The 25,270-nt window shown below is 37.1% G+C and overlaps 1 protein-coding gene across 5 annotated transcripts in view; it reads left to right on the forward strand.

Moving 5' to 3' along the window:
* Nucleotides 1–7,523: 7,523 nt before the first annotated feature.
* micu1 (mitochondrial calcium uptake 1) overlaps nucleotides 7,524–25,270 on the forward strand; it is a 41,870-nt gene continuing 24,123 nt past the window's right edge. For all 5 annotated transcript variants that reach the window (XM_030156861.1, XM_030156862.1, XM_030156860.1 and 2 more), the window contains exons 1-5: nucleotides 7,524–7,651; nucleotides 12,785–12,949; nucleotides 13,918–14,113; nucleotides 16,494–16,656; nucleotides 20,703–20,746. In XM_030156861.1, coding sequence (XP_030012721.1) covers nucleotides 7,650–7,651; nucleotides 12,785–12,949; nucleotides 13,918–14,113; nucleotides 16,494–16,656; nucleotides 20,703–20,746 — 570 coding nt within the window. In that variant the 5' untranslated portion in view covers nucleotides 7,524–7,649. The remainder of the gene's footprint in view (nucleotides 7,652–12,784; nucleotides 12,950–13,917; nucleotides 14,114–16,493; nucleotides 16,657–20,702; nucleotides 20,747–25,270) is intronic.

The raw sequence follows: 25,270 nt of genomic DNA on the forward strand, positions 1-25,270 counted from the left end.
CATTTAGCTTTCAGGGTGCCCCAGACACACATACAGCTCTAAATATAAACATACATACATATAGCCTGTAGCTCCCCTATTTGTCCAGCCTTGTTTTGGTATGGTAGCTTGCTTGCTATTACATTTATATAATCAATTTGGTGTATATACAAACTTTAATGGGCTGAGAGAAGTGATCTAATAAAGTATATAGTCCAGGGGTGTCAAACTGATTTCATCTCAGGAGCCACATAGAACCCAATTTGATCTCAAGCAGCCCAGACCTGTAAAATACTAACATATTAACTTATAAATAATGACAACTCCAAATTTTCTCTCAAATAGGGGAGATCAAGTATAGCTGTAACATATTAGGAGTGCAACAGCAATATTTTCATTCATTAGATTGAAATTCCAAATTCATTCCTGAACCCCAAGATAGATCTCAAGGGTGCAGAAAAGCTTTAACAAAGGAAATGATCTAAAGTGATTCACTACTAAAAAGAAAATATTATGAATTCCAAAAAAAAAAAAAAAAAAGCATATTTACATGTATTATAGTAATGAGAGCTTGAAGATGCTGGTTGCTGGTTAGTCTGCTGCTACTATAATCTATTTTTATTTTGCATTCATTAAACAACAGTTCACCACCACCAGTTTTAAGATCAGCAGACATTATAAACTTGACTAAGACCCAAACTGTAACAGATATGAGTCATATATACAATTATTAACAAGGTACAACAGCTGTATTAAATTACAGAGGAAGCGCTATTGTATATTCAGTGGTATACTGGTTTTTATTATTGATAAGAGAAAGACAAAATTTTCTGTTTGTCCCAGTTGTAAAAACAATGGGTATATGAGATAAATTTATGCAGATTTTAACTAATACCTTTTGCAAACAACTGTAATGACTCTTTTGGATAATTTAAAAGTCCTATTTCAACAAATAACATTTTCCCTTTGTAGAATTTCTGCTTTTTGTTATTAGTCAAAAGAACTTTTAGCTATTGTGTACCATCACTTCAAAGATTTCCACTGTTTGAGTTAAGAGGCTGATATTCACTTGAAAAATGTGGATCTTATGAAAGACTTTCTAAAAGTCTCTGTGTTAGGCTACGTCTTGGCAGACTCTTAGTCCATGTGTCTAATATTAGCCTGTCCTTCATTCACTCTTGTGACAACGTCCCCACAGGATCAAATCTAATTGAACTGGTCTTCAATTACTTTTACAAACTACGAGCTACCTCCTGATGTACATTCATTTCTATGCATTTCTGTAGCCAAATGGCAGAGTACGAGGGCAAGCAGTCAAGTACAAGGCATTTTGTTTATGTCAGAATCAGTCAACCACATAAATGCAAGTAATACCAGTGGTAATGGGTCCCTTTGGTTAATGAGTGTTAAGGAGACTCCCTTTGCAAGAATGTAACCTGTTCTTACTCTTTGACCAAGCCACTCATATAATAGCGTCTGCCACACCTATGTTGGTCAAAGGAAACAAGATAACATAGAGTCGCTGCTGAATAATTAATTTGCAAGGACAAAACACAGTTTGTAACTTTCCCTGTAGGAATTCACATTCGCATTCCACATGATTTGAGCTTTAGGGAATAAGAAATGCACACATGAGAAAAAACAGACACAAACCAGGTTGGAATGTTTTGTTTTTGATCTCACTCGTCTTATGTTTGCTTGTGAAATACAGTAGTAATGTGTTATTGTGCTGAAACTCATCCCAGTGCCTTCAGTGTGTCTTCAGGTGCAGTGCATCAGACTGTGTGGGCGATGCAATTTAAATGCAAATGCACAGGCATGGACAAGGACCTGCTCAAGGCCTCTAGACTGCATTGATTCACAAAGCAAATCTTTGTGTGGTGCCCCACACTACTAACCATTGTCTCACATAAACCTTTAGAGTACGGTAGTGCTGTTAGTGAACCATTACAGTAGGTGTGAACCCATAGTGTGTCAGCAGCATAAACACTGGAAGGGGCCGCTAAGTGAAACATACTTTTATAGGTCAGGAAAGTTCTGTGTAAGACTTTGTATTATTTAGTGAGTTGTCATGATTGTATTTAACTTTTAAATTACTTTAATCAGATCACAGTTTGGTCATTCATACACATTCTCAAGTTAGTGCCTAATATCTGTGTGTGGATTTATTCGAACATTTGCTCTAAAATTCTGTATTCCTCAGAATAATATTATTTAATGTAGACTATTTTTGCTATTGTCACAACAGTATTTACTCATTAAAGTCATATTTAGTATATCTACGAGGACTGAGGGAACCAACTGAACTGATCTCTGCCTCAGAAAGAAGAATGTTGGAAAAGCAACTTACTTTTCAAACATAATGCTCTTAACTCAGATTCATCACCATGATAAAGTCAAATGAATTTAGATTTATGCATTTCAAATATAATCTCTGCTGGTGTTAATCATTTTCACAGTTGATCACAAAGAACTCTTTAAGACAGAGCTTTTAAATACTCTCTTTGAGTCATATCTCAATGTCACAGATGGATGAATTGAATAGAATATAAAAAGAGGTGTGTTTGCATGCTTGTGTGCATGTGCGTGCATGTCTTGGTATGACTCAAATGTCTCTTAGCAGCATGAACGAGACCCTCCCATGGTTCTACCAAAAAGGTTATGCCCACACTAAGTATGTGTGGGTGTGTAACTTCTATTTCATCACGCCACCAATCAGGTACTGCATAATATAAACGCAGACCAAATTAGGCTGCGTAGTCTGTCTTTCTTTTCTTGCGTGCTTACGAAGGTCCACATACAGTACACAGCAACATGACTGCTGAAACTGGAGCCAGCATTTGTCTGTGGGTCATCAACTGTGCTATCTGTCACCATTATACAGAGATGCAGTTTGTGGATCAAGTTTCACCAGAGTTTTCACACTACAGCTGGGATATGTCTTGGTTGTACACAAACTGCTGTAGTTGCAGTAAAACCAGAAGTGTGTTGCTAGAGCTGAAGAGTGAGACACCATATTTAAACAAAACACAAGTCACTGTGGTAGCAACAGTGTTGTTATGCAGTAAAAGCAGTTAAACTGAGGACGCTCCTCTGCAGGCTCATCTTATCTCCTGCTCCCCACCTTTCCACTGTCACAATAGTAGCATGGCTTTAATCAGAATGCTGTTGCAGCTGTACACATTGCTGTTGCATTGCAACACAAAAGCTGCAATGTACTGTAAAGAGACACATGTCTAGCCCTCTAATGGGGTGAGTAAGAGTCAAAGAGTAGAAACCTGAGCAGGAGCAAGACATGTAGTTTGTTAAAGGGTTTGGGATACATTACTGTTAACTTATACTTAAAGTTTAACCCCCTTTAGCTCTGCAGATTTCAAGCACTTCAGTAACTTGATCTTTCACAGCTATTCCTTGTAAGCTTTTTCAGGCATATTATGTGCATATTTTATGGCCTAAATGTCCCACATACATACAGAGGGAGTGTCCACTAATACAGTGACCGCAGGCTTATGCTGATCTGGTGAGTTGTATGTTGTCAACAGTTTTAAAATGTTTTGCATGCAGCATACAAAATGAGCTCTGATTGCAACCACACTTGTTTGGTCATTAAATGGTATTGTGTTGTGGATATTCAAGAAATGAAGGCAAAGTTGAAATAGTACATGGGAATGAAAATGACTCATTTTGAACACTATGGACACAATACCATGCTGAGGATGTTTTTGTTAAGCAGGCCCCATAGTCCCATAACTCAATCATAATGTTGGAAGAGAAAAAAAAAACCCTACTCTACTCTCACACCAAGTTTAGTCGCTTTGTGTACCTACTGAGAGCCAAACAAACCGATAAAGAGACATGGATGAAAACTTAATGTCCTTGATGAAGATAAGCGCAATGGTCGATGATAACATTTTATTTTGTTATTGTGATATGCATGTGCAGGAGGGTAGATGAGATAAAAGAAAATGAGGGTGGAAGAAAGGAGAGAAAAAGAAAGCGATAGAAGACATGGAGGTTCAGGGATGATGAAGTATAAAACTACAGGATGGTGCACCACAGGGTAGTGGCATTGACAAGACAATGTTCAAATTAGCAGAGATAATGATAATAATGACAGGCAGTAAAAGTGTGCTGGTGTGAATAGTTGCTGCAGTCTCACGAACCTGGAAATGAAAATAATCACTTCTGTTTATTAGCATCTATAATGTAGCATTTAACTTCCAAATGGCCAGAAAACTGGTGATCCCTATTGAACTCTGTGATCACATATTCATTAGTTATTGCAATAGCTGTATTGATTCAGCACCATTTTGACAGAGTTCTCAGGTTCTGGTTCCACCCGTCAGGACAATATTCCATTCATAAATGCGTTAAATCATATTTTGTATCATCAAGAGGGGAAACATTTGGCTCAATTGTCACTAATTTAAAGCTTATGAATCATTCAAATGCTATAAATGCCCCTTACACTATGCACTGTATTCAACAAAATGTCACAAGAATTTGGTTATCTGATGCAGTAATCTAATACTGAATCTATAGTCTGCAGCTTCATTTAAAAAAGGCCATCTACCAAATCCAGATGCTTTTAAACAGTCAGATACTTGCTGAAGCAAATGGAGAAGCCACACTGAACCCTGTGGCTGTTTTTGACATGCTCCCTCCTGCCTTTAAAGAAAAAAAAAGAGGATATCCTGGAGTAAGTACATTCATTTCTAACAACAGTGTCAGAGAAATGCAGGTCTTAACCAGTGTTTCTTCAGTTTTTGTGAGGGTATAGCATAGGTCACTTTACTCTCTTCCAACCAAACATAAAACATCCACATGAAATTGGCCATCAGAAATTTCACCAAAACTATCCTCTGCCTCCTATATTTATTTATTTATTTATTTATTTATTTATTAAGGACAGTGCATATTAATGAACATCTACAACAATTGCAGCAGTAAACATGCCAGATTGTAGCAACAGTGCTAATTCCCATCTGTAGTCCCTAGGCAGGTGACAAGAAAGACAATTGACAAAAGGCAAAACATCATAAAAACACACAAAACAACAGTGAGGACAATCTACTGATCGTCCCAGGCTTGGTTTTCTTTCACCCAATGTTTAAGTTGTGATTTGAAGGAGGCATATGATTGTGAGTCTTTTCTGTTGAGTGGTAAACTGTTCAAATATTCAGTCCCAGTGACTGAAAGTGCAGTCTGTCCAAAAGATGTCTGTCTGTCTGCTACTGTGCTTTCCCAAGGACTGGCATATTATTAGGCTATATGAATATTTACAGTGTTTGACCAGTTAATAAAAGGCATACTCATTCCATCCCCTGATTTGTGAGTGATTTATGGTCTCTATCGTGGTCAAATGTTGATCAATTTCCTGTATTGAGCAATCTCTATCACTGCAAGGTCATGCCAATGAATGTTTCCTGAGTATTGTTCAATCTTCAGTGACTTTCAAGATCTGCCAACAAAAAAAGAAAACAACTCTGGCATTTTTCACATGCAGTTGTGTCCAATCCCATCTGCACTCATACAGTACATTTTGATTAACATTTGTGTATCTTTGTATTTCATCATTATTGATATATTTTCACAGGCAGAAACTTTATCCACACTTTTACTTCATGTGACAGGTAGTGTAAGTGCAACCTGCAATCATCTATGAACAATCCCAATATAGCTCCCAAACATCTCCCCTTAAATTATGTATTCAGCCCAGCAAGCATGTATTCAAGGCAAGAATTATAACTGAAAAAGAGTGGAGAGGCAAGTAATTTAGTTTAGATGCATTTATATGCCACAGCTGGAGGCAAAGTGACTGACAGGAGAGAGCTTCAGTGTCTCCCTCTTCAATTTAAATATTAAAATGAGTTGTTTTCTAAATCAGATACTCTACAGTCAGTGTGGTCGGCTATTGAAAGCTCATCACTTAGCACATTTAGACAACAGGAAAGCCATCTGTTAATCGTAGAGCCTATAAACTTAAGACATAGCATTATCAACTGAATTAGAAGTGTTTTTGTATATTCTTGGATATGTAGGTGTGAAATTTGTTCACACTGGCCATTGTTACTTTAGTCAATCACAAATTAATTCCAAATTAATATTATTAATACTGCAGCTTAATTGTGTAAGTGACAATTTCTGCATTTTCATTTGCAGGATGTGGAGCTGCTTTGAAATACAATATAATTTTATACAAAGGGATACCAGATAAAGTTCAGAACAAAAAACATGTTTTATCTTTTTGAACTTTTCCCCAAAATGTTTCGTGTTTGGTAAAATAAAAGCTATTCTTATATTTACTGAGATGAAATCATGTGGGAAGGCATAAGTAAGGTAAGGTAAGGTAAGGTAAGGTAAGGTAAGGTAAGGTAAGGTAAGATAAGATAAGATGAGTCAATTCAATTCAGTACAAAATGCTACGTGGTATTACAAAATGCGATGTTACAACATAATGAGGTGAAAAATTACTACATTACATTTTGCACCTTTATTACATAATGCAGCACTTACAAGCCTTTACTCAATCCTTTTAGGGTTTGCATGGTCTGCGACATTGAAGTGGTGGGGCCCAAAGTGATATTTTTTTCACAGGCCCCAAATCCCTGGAGGCCCCCCTGCAGGAATGTAAAACTTGTTTTGATACTCAGTGTGAAAAAAAAAAAAAAATCTTAAAAAAAGAACAAATATCTGACTTTGAGAGAAATGTAACAGTGTAAAAATACAACCATATTTACTTCTGAGATATAGTGGAGTAAATATATAAAGATTTTTTTTCTTTACTGGCCAACTTTACCTATTGCCTGTCTCTGCATCTGTATGATGATGGTTTAAAGGAGAAAGGTCAAAACTCTGCACTGCTTTCCAGGGATCTAAGATGAAATGCATGTTGGGAAAACCGATGAAATATATGTACATGTAATTTTTTTTTTTTTTTTTTTTAAATATTTATTGACAAAATATACAAAAATAACAGTATAACAGTGCCTTATAACAAACATGGCATTGTGAATGTGCATCAGCAACAAATGGGAACAATTAAATTTCAAGAAAGAGAGAGAAAAAAGAAAAAAGAAACAAAATCAGTCTGCAAGGGGAGGTTAGGTCATTGTTCATTTGAGTCCAGGGGAATGTCACATAAATTAGAGTGAAGTTTTAAAGCATTGGGTCTTTTCATTCATTTTAAGGATTTCATGTACAGTTTGAGTTCATTTTTGAAAACACAAAAGTTGGGTGGGCATTTCTGACATTTGCTTTTGTGAAAACAGAATTTAGCAATACATAAAATCACATTAATACAGGGTACTTCTTTTTTGTTGTTTACCAGAACACCAAATGTTATGTCATCTCTTGTAAAATAATACGTAGATGATGGAAATATTTTTTTAACCAATTTTGTAATTCTGTCCAAAACACTTGGTATGTAAAAAATGTGTCACGTCTTTTCCAGGGTACCACCATCCCGGCTGTGGTGGTGGGACTGAGCCTGTGTGGGGTGAACGGGGCGGGGTGTGGTGGTCTGGTCCCGCCCACCTCACAGTCCGCACGGTGACCGGAGAACACGGAACTGTTTACACTGCGCTCCGTCTCTGCACAGAGGGCTAGACTCAATCTGAGACGCCGACGACATTAACACATCGGTCTGACAAGGGTTTGCTTTACCGTTAATGTAAGTAGCGTTAACATGTCACTTACTACTTAGGACAGCTTTCTGTGCCGTTAATAGCGTTAGCATTTTCCTTAGCTATCACATCCATCCACATCAGCGTAACTGTTAGCCTGCTAGCTAGCCAGTGTTAGCTAGCAACCCCAAGAAATTATGACTGACTGTACTGAATTTATCACAGAAATAACTCGTACCAAATACGAACAGTGAATAGTTATTATACAGTTTATAACACAGATGTTCTATAAATGAAAGGCTCGGAAAAGGTCATTAAATCAATGTGTAGTTACGGCTAACAACAAAACAGTGGTCCTTGTGCATCACGGGGACGTTTTTGGTTTTCAGTGGCCTCAGTTAAAGAGACTTTTACATTATATTAGAGTGTTTAAAAATGGTTAACCACTATAAAATGCAGCATACCTAATCGTTAACAGGTATCTAATGCTAGATTTCAGGTAGACGGAGAACTGTAGTTAATAGGAAAGTGTAATCTTGACTAACCTTGATATCACAACACCAACCATGCTGCATCTAAAACAGATTCAGTAGATATGTATTGGATTTTTTTTTTTTTTTTTTTTTTTTTTACATAGGATAATGACTTCTGATGGATGGGAATGTTACCAGCAAGTAAATTTCTCCCCGTTTTACTAAGAGAGCTTGTAAATTGCAAGTGGACCCATGGGGGTCTTTTGGCCCTAATTTAGAAGAATATTGCACTCAATCAGTTTTACAGCTTTACCTAAATGAGGGCAGGGGCCTGAGCTCTGTCTTGACATCTCCAAGAATGTTCAGTCTTAAAAACACCTGTGTTGATTCTGTGTGTCCTTAGACTGCAAGACTTTGGCTGTCTTATGAGTCATCTTACTAATTACTAGTGTTATTTGTTGTAGTGTTTATTTGTTGTGTGCCTTCAGTGTGTTTATTCTGTTGAACTATGGAGTGACAGTTTAAAGGAGAAGTTAAACAAAATCTTAAATAAAAAATGCTTCTGTTATCTTGAATAAACTAGTAATGAGGCAAGAAGGTGTTTCAAGTCCTAAACAAGACCCTCTGAGAGACCTAAAGTAGCTCATTGCCAGTATTTAAAGGGCAAAATGTATAACTTTTAGTACCTCTGTTAAGGTGACACTACTCCCCTTTGTGTGTGTTTTTTAAGAGGGACAAGTCCTGCTCATAGTCATAGAATATAAACACTTATGTTCCTCCTGTGACCAACACATCATCTCAGTGGCATCTCTATGCATTGTTCACATTTAAAAACACTGGGTGTGGATTGTGCTGTTGGAGTGGTTGAAACAATTAATGTATTTCTGTCTTTAGTACTTCTTGGTTTTCTTTGAAAGGATGCAGGCTAAGAGAACCATATGCCAAACATGTTTAAGTGATCGTATCAGGAGGGTACAACTGAATTTCACCTATAGGGATTTTTGCAGAAGCTGCCATGTTTAAAGACCAAGCATCTGAAACTTTTTCAACGAACCATTTGTTGTACTTCAGTGATGACATAATATTTGAAGCCTCCATTATATTGTCTGCTGGGTGGCATTTTATGTAAGCTGAATTTATAGATTTTATAGTTTTTAAAATGTTTTTGACCAAATTTGCATTGTAGCTGAAAATTACATTCATGTCAAAATAAGCAAGATTGCAATATACTTATGATTGACTCTCCGTGTTATTCATTTGTAATAAGGCTTGGCAGTTTTATTTATTTAGTTATTTGATTAACCTTCACTTTACCAGGAAGGACCTGCTGAAATGATTATGCTTATTAGCATGATTTTAAGTCTTTTTCTGTTCTGTTTTTTTTGTTTGTTTGTTTGTTTGTTTGTTTGTTTGTTTGTTTAACTTTTGGCCGTATTTTGTTTACACAGTCAGATAAAACATACAATAGGCCTATTTCAGTGTGTGCTGATTGATTTAATTTTATTAATTCAAGTTGTTCAATTTTTTTTTCCCCTTGAATGCTCTAGATTTTTATGAAATTTTGCTGGGAATGTGTTTGTCATGTTCTCGCCAAAAAAAAAAAAATGACCATCTAGTTTCTTTCACTCAGGAAAAGGAGCTCAGCCAACTGGAAAGAAATATGATTTGACATTTATCATGACATTTGTGGCCATATTGGCCAGCCCTAATTTGGATGAAATTGCAGTGAATGCGCAGAAGCTCCAGTGCAGTTAGACTGTTTCCTCGAGACAGCGTGGTAGTTCATAAATCCTCCAAAGCTGATGGACATTATTGATCCGACCATGAGTTTCCATTTATATATACATTTCTAATTATAAATTTCTCTACTAAGGTGAACGTAGAGAGTAAAGATGAGGTATGGTGTGGATTCCGCCTTTTCAGTCAAAAAATATTCCATTTTCCCAGTGTCAATTCCTGACCAGATGTGTGACAGTTTGAGGTCAAAAGAGAGAGTAGGTGTGTCTAAGCAGTAAAAATCTATTTTTTGTACAGGTTCCAGGCCCTTCAACTGAGGATTTAATAGATCATGGGTACCGCTCACTTTGAAAATGATTAATTTCAACAGTGTAGACATATTTCAAAGGCCCATGTCGACATTTATTACTCCAAACTAAATGGGGGGTGTTCAGCTGGCTGCTTTAACTCAAAAACATTCTGCTTGTCCTTTTGCATTTATAAATTTTGAATAAAACTAATTTCTGCTGTGTCCTTGGTCTCTGAAGTTGGCATTGGTTATTTTCTTTCATTCCTTTTCCTTGAATCAGTTGACAGTGGGTGTCAGAATTTGTAATAAAATATTGACAGATGGCAGCTTTAGGCCTCGATGTGGTGACCTGCTCTGTGCTTTACTTTGAAAAGTGCACACACAGGACCTACAGATACACACCAGTAACTCCATGTTTAATTGTTAATCATCTTTCCGTGACACTAATGAATTAAGTAACAGTGTGGTCAAAAATGAAGTTCTGGGGCTTAGCTGCAATGATGGCAATTAGTTTTATCCTTGCTTTTGTCTTTCTGTTGTTTATTAATTGGGGTGGGTGAGGATTGCAGACAATTTATACAGGTCAACAGCTGATGCATGAATGCAGGCTTCATACTGCCACCATTGCAGTATGAAGACAGCTCCCACGAGGAAACTCTTATTGTTGTAAGCTCTGTCTCTTGAGAAGTCTGTTAATTACTTGAAGGCACATTCACCAAATCCTTACTTAAGGTTTCCCAGTGTTAAGGCAGGAGAAGGATGTTGGGAGCACCGTGGGAGCTGTATACCATCTTCTTGTGAAATTCATATAGTTTAGTTTTGTCTTTTCAGATGTTCCCTTTTTGTGTAGGGCAGGGCCATTGTCAGCCAGTCTTGAGCTGCTATACAACCTGTCCAAAATATATTGTAGATACTAAGGGATAGCTCTTGTTGTGGAAATGGTATTACCAAAGTTCTACTGGTGGACACATTTCTGCTGTTGTACAGTACAGGCGCAGCTCAAAAAATTAGAATATCATGAAAGAGTTCAATATTTTTTGTCACTCACTTCAGAAAGTGAAACCCATATCTTATATAGACTCATTAGACATAGAGTGAAATATTTCAAGCCTTATTTCTTGAAATTTTGATGTTTATGGCTAACAGATAATGAAAACCCAAAATTCTGTGTCTCAGAAAATTAGAATATTGCATAAAATCAATTAAAAAAGGATATTTTAAACATAAATGTGAGGCTTCTGAAAAGTATGTTCACTTCTATGTACTCAATACTTGTTTGGGCCTCCTTTCACATGAATTACTGCATCAGTGTGTGGTGTCATGGAGGTGATCAGCCTGTGGCACTGCTCAGGTGGAATGGAAGCCCAGGTTGGTTTGATAGTGTCCTTCAGGTCATCTGCATTGTTGGATCTGGTGTCTCTCATCTTCCTCTTGACAACACTCCATAGATTCTTTATGGGGTTCGGGTCAGGTGAGTTTTCTGGCCAATCAAGCACAGTAACACCATGGTCATTGAACCGGCTTTTGGTACTTTTGGCAGTGTGGGCAGGTGCCAAGTCCTGCAGGAAAATGAAATCAGCATCTCCATAAAGCTTCTCAGCAGAAGGAAGCATGAAGTGTTCTAAAATGTCCTGGTAGATGACTGCGTTGACTGTGGACTTCAGAAAACACAGTGAACCAACACCAGCAGATGCCATGGCAGAACAAATCATCTCTGACTTTGGAAACTTCACACTGGACTTCAAGCAACGTGGATTTTGTGTCTCTCCACTCTTTCTCCAGACTCTGGGACCTTGATTTCCAAATGACATGCAAAATGTACTTTCATCTGAAAAGAGGACTTTAGACTTTCCACAGTCAGTGATGATTTGTTCTGCCATGGCATCTGCTGGTGTTGGTCCACTGTGTTTTCTGAAGTCCACAGTCAACACAGTCATCTACCAGGACATTTTAGAACACTTCATGCTTCCTTCTACTGACAAACTTTATGGAGATGCTGATTTCATTTTCCAGCAGGACTTGGCACCTGCCCACACTGCCAAAGGTACAAAAAGCTGGTTCAATGACCATGGTGTTACTGTGACTGATGGACTAGAAGACTCACCTGACTTGAACCCCATGCAGAATCTATGGAGTGTTGTCAAGAGGAAGATGAGAGACACCAGATCCAACAATGCAGATGACCTGAAGGACACTATCAACCCAACCTGGGCTTCCATTCCACCTGGGCAGTGCCACAGGCTGATCACCTCCATGTCACCACACATTGATGCAGTAATTCATGTGAAAGGAGGCCCAAACAAGTATTGAGTACATAGAAATGAACATACTTTTCAGAAGCCTGTCATTTATGTTTAAAATATCCTTTTTTAATTGATTTTATGCAATATTCTAATTTTCTGAGACAGAATTTTGGGTTTCCATTATCTGTAAGCCATAAACATCCAAATTTCAAGAAATAAGGCTTGAAATATTTCACTCTATGTCTAATGAGTCTATATAATACATGGATTTCACTTTCTGAAGTGAGTGACAAAAAATATTGAACTTTTTAATGATATTCTAATTTTTTGAGCTGCACCTGTATATACCATATACTGCCCATGCCCAGTCAGGGGCAAAATTAATTTAAAGAAAGAGTTTTCATTGATTTAACTAACATGTTCATTGTCTCCGTGCAGGATGTTCCGCTTGCGGGCATTGTCCGCAGCTACTGTCGGACTGGTGCAGCTGTCCCGCCGCTACCATAGCGGGGCAGTGCGAGGGTCTGGCAAACGGAGGCTGATGCTGGCAGCCCTGGCTGGAGTCACTGGTGTGTCTGCCAGTGCAGGACTGCTCTGGAAAAGGTATTATAGTTCAAGAAAGAGAAACATTCATTCAAACATTTAAGAAACATTCACTTGTTCCATCCTTATGTATTCAACAGATGAAAAGTAACTACAAATTATTATAAAATGGGTGTTTCCAAATATAAAAAGAAGTACTGAAACAAATACTGGTTCATTATCACTCAGCAGAAGTGGTTACTAGTGTGGCCTCAAATGACTTGATTAGAACAACTGTGTATCTACATACTGTGAGCTGTAGGCTTCACTGTCACTTGTGGACACTAGTAAATGGTCTAGCCTATGTTTGTTTTAAGTAGTCTTCTGTTTGTTTGTGGTGCAGAATTGGACTTATGAGCTCATGCTAAATTTGATTCCCTCACATGCAACTCAAATGGAACTGCATTAAGAATTCACTTACCTGCATTTATGTTGACATTTGACTAGCCACCACCCTCAAGGTGTCAGAATTGTTTTCTTATGGCTATTCATTACTAAAGAGCCGGGTGTTTAGTTAAGAAAAAAATGTTATAAAGGGAGCTGACATGAGAGCTCTAAGGGTACAGGATGACTGTGCTGCTAGAGGCAGAGTGATGGATGATGCCTTAGGGCATTGGAGACTGATGGGACGAGACTGTTCCAGGCCTTCACCCCAGCTTCATTCTACTTGTGTCTCATTAAACTGAATTATTCAGCCTGCCTCAGACAGACCTGGCTATTTATTACTGTTATTATTATTCCTATCTTCAGTTTAGAAAGAAAATGATCAAGTTTGAGTATGCCAGGGAAAACCTTTCATCATTGCACAGACAAGCTAAATACAGTGCAGTGAATAATATCCTCAGTCTCCGCTATTTTTATTTGTTTAGCATTGCAGGTATAGAACACAGCCAGCAAACAAAATGTTTTCAGATGTACTGATTGTGTTTATACTGTTGTCTTAGCAGATGACACAGAAATCTGTAATTTGTTATTTTGTTGAAAACTAGAGCATATGCAGATGCAGGGCCTTCTGTTCAACACTCCGAGCAACAAGGAAGAGAAGAAGCAGAGTTTGTGAGGGATGCCGACTCTGAGACAGAATCAGAAAAATCTGTAGAGGCCAGCAGTGGAGATGAAGAATCAAAGGATGAAGGTGGTGATGGAAAGAAGAAGAAGCCTCGTTCTGGATTCCGTGACCGCAAGGTAATCGATAAACAATAAACATTCATGCATTCAGTTTCCTATTTAATTCACCTCAAGAATGGTGTTTTCAGAGCTCTTGCAATCAATGTCCAATTTGCAAACTGCAGTGTATTTTGACAGAATATTTTACAGAGATGCACATAGGTAATCAGCAGGCACTTCCTCTGCTATGAACAAAAGAAATATACCACCCATAAGATTTTATTGCTGTTAATTAGGCAGCAGATGAGAAAGGAGAAGTAGAAGAAGAACAAAGAGCGTTTGATGCCAAATAAACACAGGCTCTAGTTCTGACTATTATTGTGGAAGAAATGAGGAGAAGGAGGGAGAAATGGCCACTGTAAATGGCATCCTTTATGAACTAAATGGGATACGGTGGTATATCTGTCTTTTGTGTGTAGATATTAAAACTGCACAGTCACTCATTCCTCAGCATCTGCAGTAGGTGTCTAGAGAGCTAAGAGTTTTAGTGAATCACAGCTTCACAGGATTTAATAGTGTTGGTTATGATAGGTTGTTTGTGCCAACTCACTCAGTATGTCACATTAAAGGTTTAGGTTTAATAAACCATGCTATGTGAACTAAATTCTGTGTCCTTGTATTGCATCATTGCTCCAGACAGTACTTAAATGACTTATTTTAATCCCATTTTAGAGGGCGCTTGGTGGGAAATACCAATAACATGAAACTACTAAAAAAGGCGATTGACTGCTTTCACAGTGCCACTACTTAAGTTTGCCTTCATGTCAGGAAGTCATCTTTGATGTCACGAATGTGTTGGAAAACAAGGAATACTGCATTTCCTTCAAATATCCCTTGAATTAGGAGAAGCTCATTTTACCTGTCACATTGCTGTCTTAACAGCAAAATTATATCTTGCATGATATGAAGATCAAAATAGTTGTTGAAACTGTTAAAAAAAAAAAATCCTGACTCGCTATTTACACACCAGCATCTGGAACTTCAACTTGCTTTATAGCGTCATCCTGGAAAAGGAGAGGAAAACTGTGGCTTCACCAATTGATGTTTCAGCTCCTGCCAATCAGAGCTGGTGCAGATAAATACCTCTGAATACTTCAGACCTATCTGATCAGTGACTGGGTGCTAATTTTACCTGATTATTCCTTCAACACTGAAGACAAAAGCCAGATGTTGGCAGAAATGAGTTTTGAGTTTCCTCCTCTTTCCATGTGTCTAACATCATCTGAAGTGTAGTGAGTATTTAAAATTCAGACATGCCACCTTCTTACTTTTATAGTGGTTCTCTATTCCTTTCTGAGATGTTGCACAACAGCCTTTGAAAATATGAAGAAAAATTCATAAATTACCGGTATGATTTGGATTTCACCTTGGTTATGCACTTCACATTTGTTATGGAAAGAAGGGACATGTCTGTAGGATTTAAAGAACAGGCTTGAGTTTTCATCAGAGTGGGAGATACTGAACTAAGTAGCCTGTAAATCTGAGGAGATGAGAGCCAGAAAGAGATGACAACATATCCTCATCTTATTATTACTAAGGCTCAGTAGATTTCCCACCCAACTGTCGTGTAACCTCCCATCCATATGGTTACCTCTATTGGGAACATGCTCTTAGAGGTTTCCCTGAAGACCAATATGGTTCCGCTAATGAGAAATAACCAATTCTGAAGCATGTAATTGTAGTTTTAGACTCAAAAAGAGAAACTAGTGGGCTCTTGTCTCTTTCTGTTATCAATTTAGATATAAAGTGGATAACATCTTCAGAAAGTTTAAGCTGTAAATTGTGTATTATCTGTAGGGAGTTTGTATAGTGTACACGATCACTGTCGCATATAGTCACCTCTTATGTTCATTACAGCTCAGCTCCCAAACAGACTCAGCTCTGACAGTTTCACAGCTACACTTTATCTGTTCGAAACTCTCTGCTGGAAAGTGGATGTGACTGGCAAGGAAAACATTGACATGGCTAATGGGTATATAACAGTGAATGAATTCATACTTCTATTTCCCCAAATGTTAAACTACAGTATGTCAATAATGCCAATCTGACACTGCATATTGTTCTTATTTACAGTTGTCAGTGCACAACAGTGACAGTTCTGTAGTCTTCCTTCACATTAACCTGTCAGTCACACCACTCCTAAAAACACTTTATTTCCAGCTGAGTCAAGAGGTTAATACACCACACCATCATGACTGACAGCCTGTTTTCCTACTACTTCCTTGTCTATTCTAGTCACTCCTTCCCCTTTGCACTGTAACAACTCTCACTTAGATTTTTGTGTCTTGGAAAGCTGTGGTGCAGAATATTTGTGGTTATTTTATGTTGCTGTATATCAGAAAGTTCTCATGGTGTGTGAAAGTTTGTGGATTAGTTGTGTCTCTGGTCTGGTTTACAGGTGATGGAGTATGAGAACAGGATAAGAGCTTACTCAACTCCAGACAAGATTTTCCGCTACTTCGCCACACTGAAGGTCATTGGTGAGCATGGAGATGCTGAGGTTTACATGACGCCTCAGGACTTCATACGCTCCATCACACCTAATGAGAAACAGCCTGAGAGTGAGTCCTCATTCTTTTCCCTCCTGTTGCTTAATCTTTATTTGTAGTATGTACTTTGTAACAAGGGCAGAGAGATATAGCCAACAAAAATTATATCTTTAGTTTTGGTTAATAAAACTGTTACTATTATTATTGTTACTATTAAAATATTTGTCGAAATAAATTCAATTATTCATTCATTCATCTGAACCCGCTTTATCCTCACTAGGATCGCTGGAGCCTATTCCAGCTGGGTGCTTCTGTGAAACTAGTACCTAAAAACAAGACATAAGGGCTAAAAACTCAAACAAGATGTAGAGTGATGTTAAAATTTGGCAGCACTTTGGATCTGTTTTAAAAATAAATATTTACTAAGATAAAAGAGAAACTATTTTTCAGATAAAACACATTTTTATACACAAATCCACATGTAACACGGTAAAAAGGACAAAAATTTTACGCACTATTATTTTTTTGAATATCTTTTTATTCTCTCACAGGTACATTTTAGGAATCAAACTAATTATGCAGGGCAGAGTGTTTCACAAAAATGACCACTGTTGCAAAATCACTCAGGATTTATTTGTGTGTAAATGGGCAGGTTCCGCATGTAACGCAAGTGGACACAATGGGTTATGCGGCAAAACCTAGAATGAGACTGCCCATTCATGAAAAACCTGCATGTCTCGATTTGAAAAACCACTAGGATCATCAAATTTAACACAGTGTCTTTATTTATTGTGCTATATAAGACCATTTCAAGTCGTGTTTTCCAGATCAAATGCACTGACACCTAGGTAGCTTTAATTTTGGTCCTATTTGTGGCCCCAATATTTAAAAAAAAAAAAAAAAATCATAAATTTTGGGATGGCTCAGAACAGGAGTATAATTTTTTGCATTTATCTGAGGTCATCATTAGGCACATCCTGGCTGGAAATATGTCATAGAAGCACCCAGCTACTTAAATTAAATTAAATTAAGTAAATGAAGTGAATGTGAGAGTGAATGATGGTTCATCTGCATATGTACATTACATATATTTGCAGTGAAAGTATTACAACAAAAAACTTAAATATGTAATTTTTGCTGTGCACAAAATTTCTTCAGAGAAAGAGCTTAAAAAAAACTCAAGTTCCCAGCCCTACATGCACCTTTCACTGGCACGCTACTTCTTGCTTCTTCGCTGCTTTTCATATCTTTCTCCTCTCTGGCGATGTAGACTTTACAGATTGTTTTCATTGCTAATATTTATCGATGAAACAGTTTTGGTACCATCTCTGGCATATTTATCGTATTTCATCTGTTTTATTAGGTGTGTGTTATTCTGCTCAGTAAGCGTTCTTTTTTATCACCTGTGTGCTCATGGAATTAGCCTATTTTTTTTTTTTTTTTTTTTTTTATCACTGATAAGTTTTCTTTATTAGAATTCATTTTTATAGTCCCAAAGTCTGGCACCTTAGTGTGTATCACAGTAAAAGCACATTGTTAATTAGCAGTGCTGAGCTCATTTCAGTCCAGTGACAGAGCTGTGCTACAGGAGCACTTAGCAAATGCCTGGCAGTTCAGTCATCTGGTGGATACTGATCTCCCCCCCGTCACCCTGATGTTCACAAGTATGGTAGGATGCTGTGAGGGAGGGGGGCTGACAGGGCTGTCCGGTCACGCAGAGCTGAAGAAATCACGACACAGCAGTTGGTGTATCAATTAACAGGTTCAAACCAGAACAGATCTCAGGCGTCACACATAGACCCAGTGAGAGATATTTGATCTTCAGCCATGGGAGGGAGAGGGAGGCTTAACTTGGCATTGATGTGTTACAGTGCTCCTCATGTCTGTATTTGTCATCATATGGTTTGTCCAATGCACCAACACTTGATTAAATATCTATGACATTTTATTTACAGGCTTGCAGTGTGAATTCATGAGTATTCATCCACAACACAGGAGAGCCAGGCCTTGCACTTAGCACTTAATAAGGACTTAGCTGTGCATGTCATGTCTGCATCACCTTTCCTGTTACCTCAACACTTCCATCCATTAACTGTTCCCATGACTTATCTTGGCTTGTTCTCTACTGGACTTCCATTCTTAGACCTACCACTTTCCTTCCCCGCTCCCTGATTCCACAGCTCTGCTTTTGCGTCGCCTTTCCGTTACCCGAAACTGGAATTAAAGTCGGGATCCGTCGAGTGTTGTTTGATAAAGAAATGTGCAGCAGAGCTAATTAAAACCCAAAAGAAACAGAAGTCTATTTCATGCTCAGTGCTGTCTTTCTCATTTCCAAATTTATGCCGCGGTGATGTTAACAAGCATGGTCAATTTTGATTATAATGAGATCACTAATTTCTTAAGACACACTGATAAATTAGCCTACTGTTGTCCTTTTAATCCTCTGAAGATTTACCCACCCGTACATGATGAATAACCAGTTCACTGAAAGACATTTAAGATGGCTTAGTTCTCTTTTTATTCAGACTCTGTCCACAGTAACTTAGATATTTTGCAAAAATGAACATTTCCCCATACATTTTCGCCTCTCAGCTACAGGCAAACAATGTTTTAGATCATTCAGACATGGATTTACAAAAAAAAAACTTAGGAAGGGAAGGTTTTTTCCAGTTCTAGTTTATGTGTATCCTTGTGGACATGAAAAATGGGAACAGTGCTGTCACGCTTGCCTAATATTGCTTTGTGTGTATCAACAAAAACAGATATAGCCTGGTTTCTTTATGTTTAGTTGCTCTTATCAGTTGCTAGTTTATAACTTAATTTGACATTTTCCAAATTAGGCAGTCAAACAAAGTAATATAAATATTACGGGTTCATTCTAGTGTTCATATCAGATATGACTTTTACAAAAGTTTACGAGTCAACTTTAGACGATAGAATTCTCTATTATATTTATACTCACAATGCCTGTGATATGAGGTAGATGTTGCCGTGTCATTGTTTGGTGTAGAGATGCTGGCTTTGTATTGGAGATCCATCCCCCTAATTCAAATTAAATGTGAATACAACATCAATCATCAGCTACTACATGATATTTACTTATTCCAGCAGAGTAGTGGAGGGTGTGTGCTATTTGCAGAGGTCATGGTTGTTGTGATTAGGTTTTCTCTAATGCTGATGAAGCCCACTGTAAATAAAATTTTGACATTCATTTTATTATTGTTTGATTTAGTGATAAATACTCTGATTACTGCTCACAAAGTTAATCCTGTTTGAGACTGATCCAGCAGGTCATGGTATGACTACGCTGATATCAAAGATTTGTGTTACTAGTATTATACTATTATCAAAAGAAGAAAACTCATCTTAAACCTTTTTTTTTTTAAATAAGAATTGTCTGGTGTTGCAAAAAAGTCCCTTTTGTAGTTTGGAGAAAAGAGAGAAGGGCCAGTAATTACAGACTTGCTTGTATAGAACTGGATGGACACTGAATTTAATGAATTTGCATAGAAAGAGATGATATGGAAATAATTGTGTAGTGAGATCAGTGCACAATGAGAACATGCAACATTTATCCTCATTTTTTGGCCATTTTATGTTAATAATAGAAATTCAACCCTTAGGCAACCAAGGAGTCCGGAACACTGATTTTCACTTTTCATTTCCTTATTTTCAGCCATTTGCTGTTTATGCATAGTTTATCAGCATCGCTTTCTTATAATGAACCCAAGAAGCTACCATGTGTTTACATATAAATACCTCACATTTTTTATGTTTTCATTGTAATGTGGGCAAATGACAAACAAATGAATGCTTGTTGAGAATTGTTTTATAAATAATGATAAAAAGAGTTGTGGCTGAATGCTAATGATTGTTTATTAAAGAATTGGCAAACAGGAAATGTGTTGCTAATGGCTACTATTAATCTTTAGAACATGTCAGTGATTAGCAGAGATGCAGTAAATGAGTCTAAGTAAATACATTTGCTCTATTCATGTCAGGCATAAATCTTGATACCCCTGCTGTATGACTTGTCTGTGTCACATCTCTCTTGTGGTAATAGTAATCTCTTAATCCCCAAATTTGTGGTTTACTGGTCCTTTCTTACTGTTTTTCAGACCTCGGCCTGGATCAGTTTATTGTGAAACGCTATGACGGCAAGGTAAGAAACTGATATCTTGAGCAGCCTTAATTACGAAACAAGCAGGAGACTAGTTAAATATTATGAACAAGCATTTGGATCAATTAGTCTTTTAGGAATGTTTTGTCACTGGTTCATAAATGTAATTAAAGTAACTGATGATGCCGTTCTTAAATCGAATTAAATTCTCCTTGTGGCACTATGTTGCATTTCCCTAGAAAGTTGTACTTGAATAGCAAATTTTATTATTATGTATCGTTATAATTCCCACTGCACAGTTTCTCAGTCCAAAAGAGGGGTTTATTCTTCAGAATGGGTTAAGCAAGGAGTGACTTAGAGAATCAGTTTATCTCAAATCTAAAAATTATGCATGAAAAGAAAAATATATAAATATTTCAGTCATCCCTATTTGCTCTTTTGTGTCTGGCCAAGCAAATAAATGTAATTTTATGTGGTAGGGTTTTAAGTTATCTAAACCCTCACCAATGCAGCAGTGTCGTAATAGATGAAAAAAAAAAAAAGTCAACCATAACACAGTTTTCAAAAAATAAAATGCCTGAGCCATAGATTTCACGTCAGTATTTTTCATGTGAGTTATTTCCTCAGTAAAACTAGTTCTGAGTAAAAACTTTTCTTCAGTTATATACAGCTCTGGAAAAATAAGAGACCACTGCAAAATTATCACTTTCTTTAATTTTACCATTTATAGGTATGTGTTTGAGTAAAATGAACATTTTTGTTTTATTCTCTAAAGTACCGACAACATTTCTCCCGAATTCCAAATAAAAATGTTGTTATTTAGAGCATGTATTTGCAGAACACAGCACATGGTCAAAGTAACAAAAAGATGCAATGTTTTCAGACCTGAAATAATGCAAAGAAAACCAGTTCATATTCATTTCTAAACAACACAATACTAATGTTGTAATTTGGGAAAAGTTCAGACATAAATATTTGATGGAATAACCTTGATTTTCAGTGACAGCTTTCACGTTTCTTGGCTCTCCACTTTTGCTGTTGGATGACTTTATGCAGCTCCTGGCAGAGAAATTCAAGAAGCTCAGCAATGTGCGATGGCTTGTGACCATCCATCTTCCTCTTGATTATATTCCAGAAGTTTTGAAAGTGGGTTCAGGTCTGGAGATTGGGCTGGCCATGACAGGGTCTTCATCTGGTGGTCCGTCATCCAGACCTTTATTGACCTAGCTAAGGCCAGGAGCATTGTCCTGATAGAAGAACCAGTCGTAAGAGTTTGGGAACATTGTCAGAGCAGAAGTCCAGTAGTTTTCAATAGTTATTTTTGGATTCCAATTGCTTTTGCGGAACTCATAGCACTGTTTTTGCCTATTGAAAGAAGATAGTGATGGCCATAGTAGTGGTTTTTATACTTCTTCTTAAATAAGACATAGATCAGGTGTTTATTCAGTAGAATAAGGTGTGCTTGTGTTGGAATTCAACAGACACAGGAATGGAGCGGCTGTCATACATACTGATTTCAGAGGAAATTGCAGTGGTCTCTTAATTTTTTCCAGAGCTCTATACTCCGGTGTTTCTGAATAAATTAAAAATATATATTATTTTCATAAAGAGAAAAAAAGATTAAGCAAATGACCCTGTACATGATAATTAGACGTTATAACCCCTGGAAAACTGCACAGATTTTTTGTTACGAAGTTAGGTTTTAAAATATTCATACACAGAGATGGAATTATAAGTGAGGCTAAAAAGTGTGGATAATATTTCATAGGAAATATGTTAATTAACACATGAATCTTGGTCTAAATGAAAATATAATATGTATTTGAGGATATTATTATCTCTGAACTAAAATAATACATATCATATGACAGGTTAGTTTAAATTTATAACTTTCCTTTTTTAATAATTCAAACTAATAACCATAGTATTATCTAAACTTTCTTAAATGACACTGACTGAAACTACAGTGCTGAATAATTTAAAGTTATGTCTCAGAGTCACTGAAATAAACAAATGCTCACCAGGGACAATGGCTTCTTAAAAGATGGTGTGTGTAAAATATTTATTTAGCAAAGTGTGAAAGATTTATAAAATATAATACTGTCAAACAGCCACAGGGAGGTTAGCTGTAGTTTTTAGGTCAATTTTGTTGTTTGTATTTCCCATATTTATGTTTATCTGTGTCACTTTTTGATGTTTTCGTTGCAGGAACAAGTTTTTTAGGTAAAAAAGTGAATGATGAACACTGAAAAATGTTGTGTGTCTCCTCCCTTAAAAGTTGAACTGAAGGGGTTTTGTTTTTCACCGTTCACTATATTTGTTTATATATGTTTTTCTTGTTTTGTCTTTGCTTTATTATATTGTCTGTCTGTAAATGGTCAGCTCATTTTACATAATAAGATAGAGATCAGTATATCAGACTATTTTATTTGACCTGTAGATGATCATAGAAAGTTTTAAAGTTTTTAATCATAGTGTGTAATCCATGTAGTTATCACTGAAGTACTGATCTACACTTTGAAGACCTTCGTTTTAGTTCCTCTTAGTTTAGAAAAGCCTGCAGCCCCATGTTTAATTATTAAGAAGGGCATGTACAAAGTGGGTTTGCTCAGTCCATAATGACCTCTTTAAAGACAGTAACAGCAGGTGAACTTTGGCCAGACCAGGACCTTGTGGCCCTAGTTAGACTTCAGGTGTTAGTTCCTCAGCTCGGTTCACAGTCATGAAGATGGAAGACATTAATGTAAATCACCCCCATCATTATTATTTTCATTACTGCTTTCCTTGATATTGATTTGTGACCACTACTGTCCTCTCGCTGATCCCACGGAGCAACTCCCACACCCAGTAGCCAACCACGCTCATTCATTTAATATCACCTAATCATTAATGTGCTGATTGTAGTTTCTAACCTCATTACAGTGCCCATCAGCCTCCAGGCACACGAGCTAATGATGAGTAAGATGAATAAGCCTCTACCCTACTGACATTTTGAAGCCAGTCTAATGAAATCAAGCCAATAAAACTAAGGAGGGAATGTTTTTCGCTCCTTTTGTCATGACTTTTCGCTCCTTAAGCCATGCCTTAAAAATATGCTTAACAAACATCTTGGGTCATGTGATAATGATGAGACTATAAGGATCAACCCATTACTTGCATCCAGTTGTCAGAATCTTTGGAATCATTAGTATTGTATTTTTTTTTTTTGTTTTATCTGATATCAGATTAAATTCATTAATTAAATTATATGTGGTCAAGAGCTCCCAGTACTCTCTGGAGGGTCACACGCTATTAATATTCATATACTTGTCATTTTAATCTATTTTATCTTGCTCCATTACAGTTTGTTCTTTCTTATTATTGCCCTATTAGTCATCTTAGAAGCACTTTGAACTGTATTAAAGTGTGTGAAAGGTGATATATGAGTAAAATGTGATTGATTTATGGAAATATATATTTACTCAAGTTCTTACAGCACCTGACAGTAGACAGTACATTTGTCTCAACACCCCCCCAAAAAAAGGCAATAACTGGAAGATGATGTGAAATTCTGTGCTTCCTAAAATCAAAGCTAAACAGTACATATATGACTTTTGTCTTATTATGTAAAGGCCATCCCTATCTTCAGGCGCTATGTTCTTTTATTTGCCAGGCAAATTGTCCAAGCAAATCTCTGGGTGCGTGGTTTTCTCTGATGCTGTATTTAGCTTTGGTTGTCTCATGAGATTTTACTGCCATGGCCCGGACAGCCTGAAGCCCCCCTCCCTTACAGGCTCTGCCCACCCCCCTTTTTGCCTACAGACACATGCTTCCTGCTCATTGGCTTCATGGGCACCCATAGCTAGTTGGAGCAGAAAAAACACCCCAATGTGTCTTGCCAAGAAGACATGAAATCTAGTTCACATGAAACTAAACACTACAATGAATTAAACCTATGTGAGATGACCACAGCACCTATTCAACTGCAATATGTGTAGTGTCAGTAAATCATCTGATGGATCGAATGGAGGGTGTTGTGAAGCAGAAGAGGAGGGTTTTCCAGCATGATGGTCAGTGTTACAACACAATGTAGGCTAAGGGCAACACCAGAAAGGTGAAACATGAGTGTTCTTATGAAAGATCACTGTCTCACTCCTCATGTTTCATTTTTAAATAGCAAAGCCAATGAAGATGTTTTGGCTTACGTACTGCTTGGCCACAGAGCATAAAAAACATACACTGTAAAAACAACAGTCCCAATAATGGGTAAAGAAGCCATGTCAATTCTTAAATGAAACCAAATTATCTTGTGGTAAGAGAGTTAAATATCTGCCAATAGGACTAGATTTCCTGTAACTATTACAATAAAAATCTAGCCACTACAAGAACATAATGTACCCAATGAGGGACAAAATGCCAACATCTAGGGAAGTTGTAATTATTATAAGCAAGGCAAACACAATAATTTAGCAAATACACTTTAGTCTTAAATTGAGAAGTTGTGTAAGTGGTTGCACTCTTTATGTATGGAAAGAATCTTGTTCCTCTGCCGGGACATTCATGGAATTCATTTTTTACAGTGTGTGT

Source organism: Sphaeramia orbicularis, chromosome 15 (genome assembly GCF_902148855.1).
Source record: "Sphaeramia orbicularis chromosome 15, fSphaOr1.1, whole genome shotgun sequence".
Taxonomy (NCBI): domain Eukaryota; kingdom Metazoa; phylum Chordata; class Actinopteri; order Kurtiformes; family Apogonidae; genus Sphaeramia; species Sphaeramia orbicularis.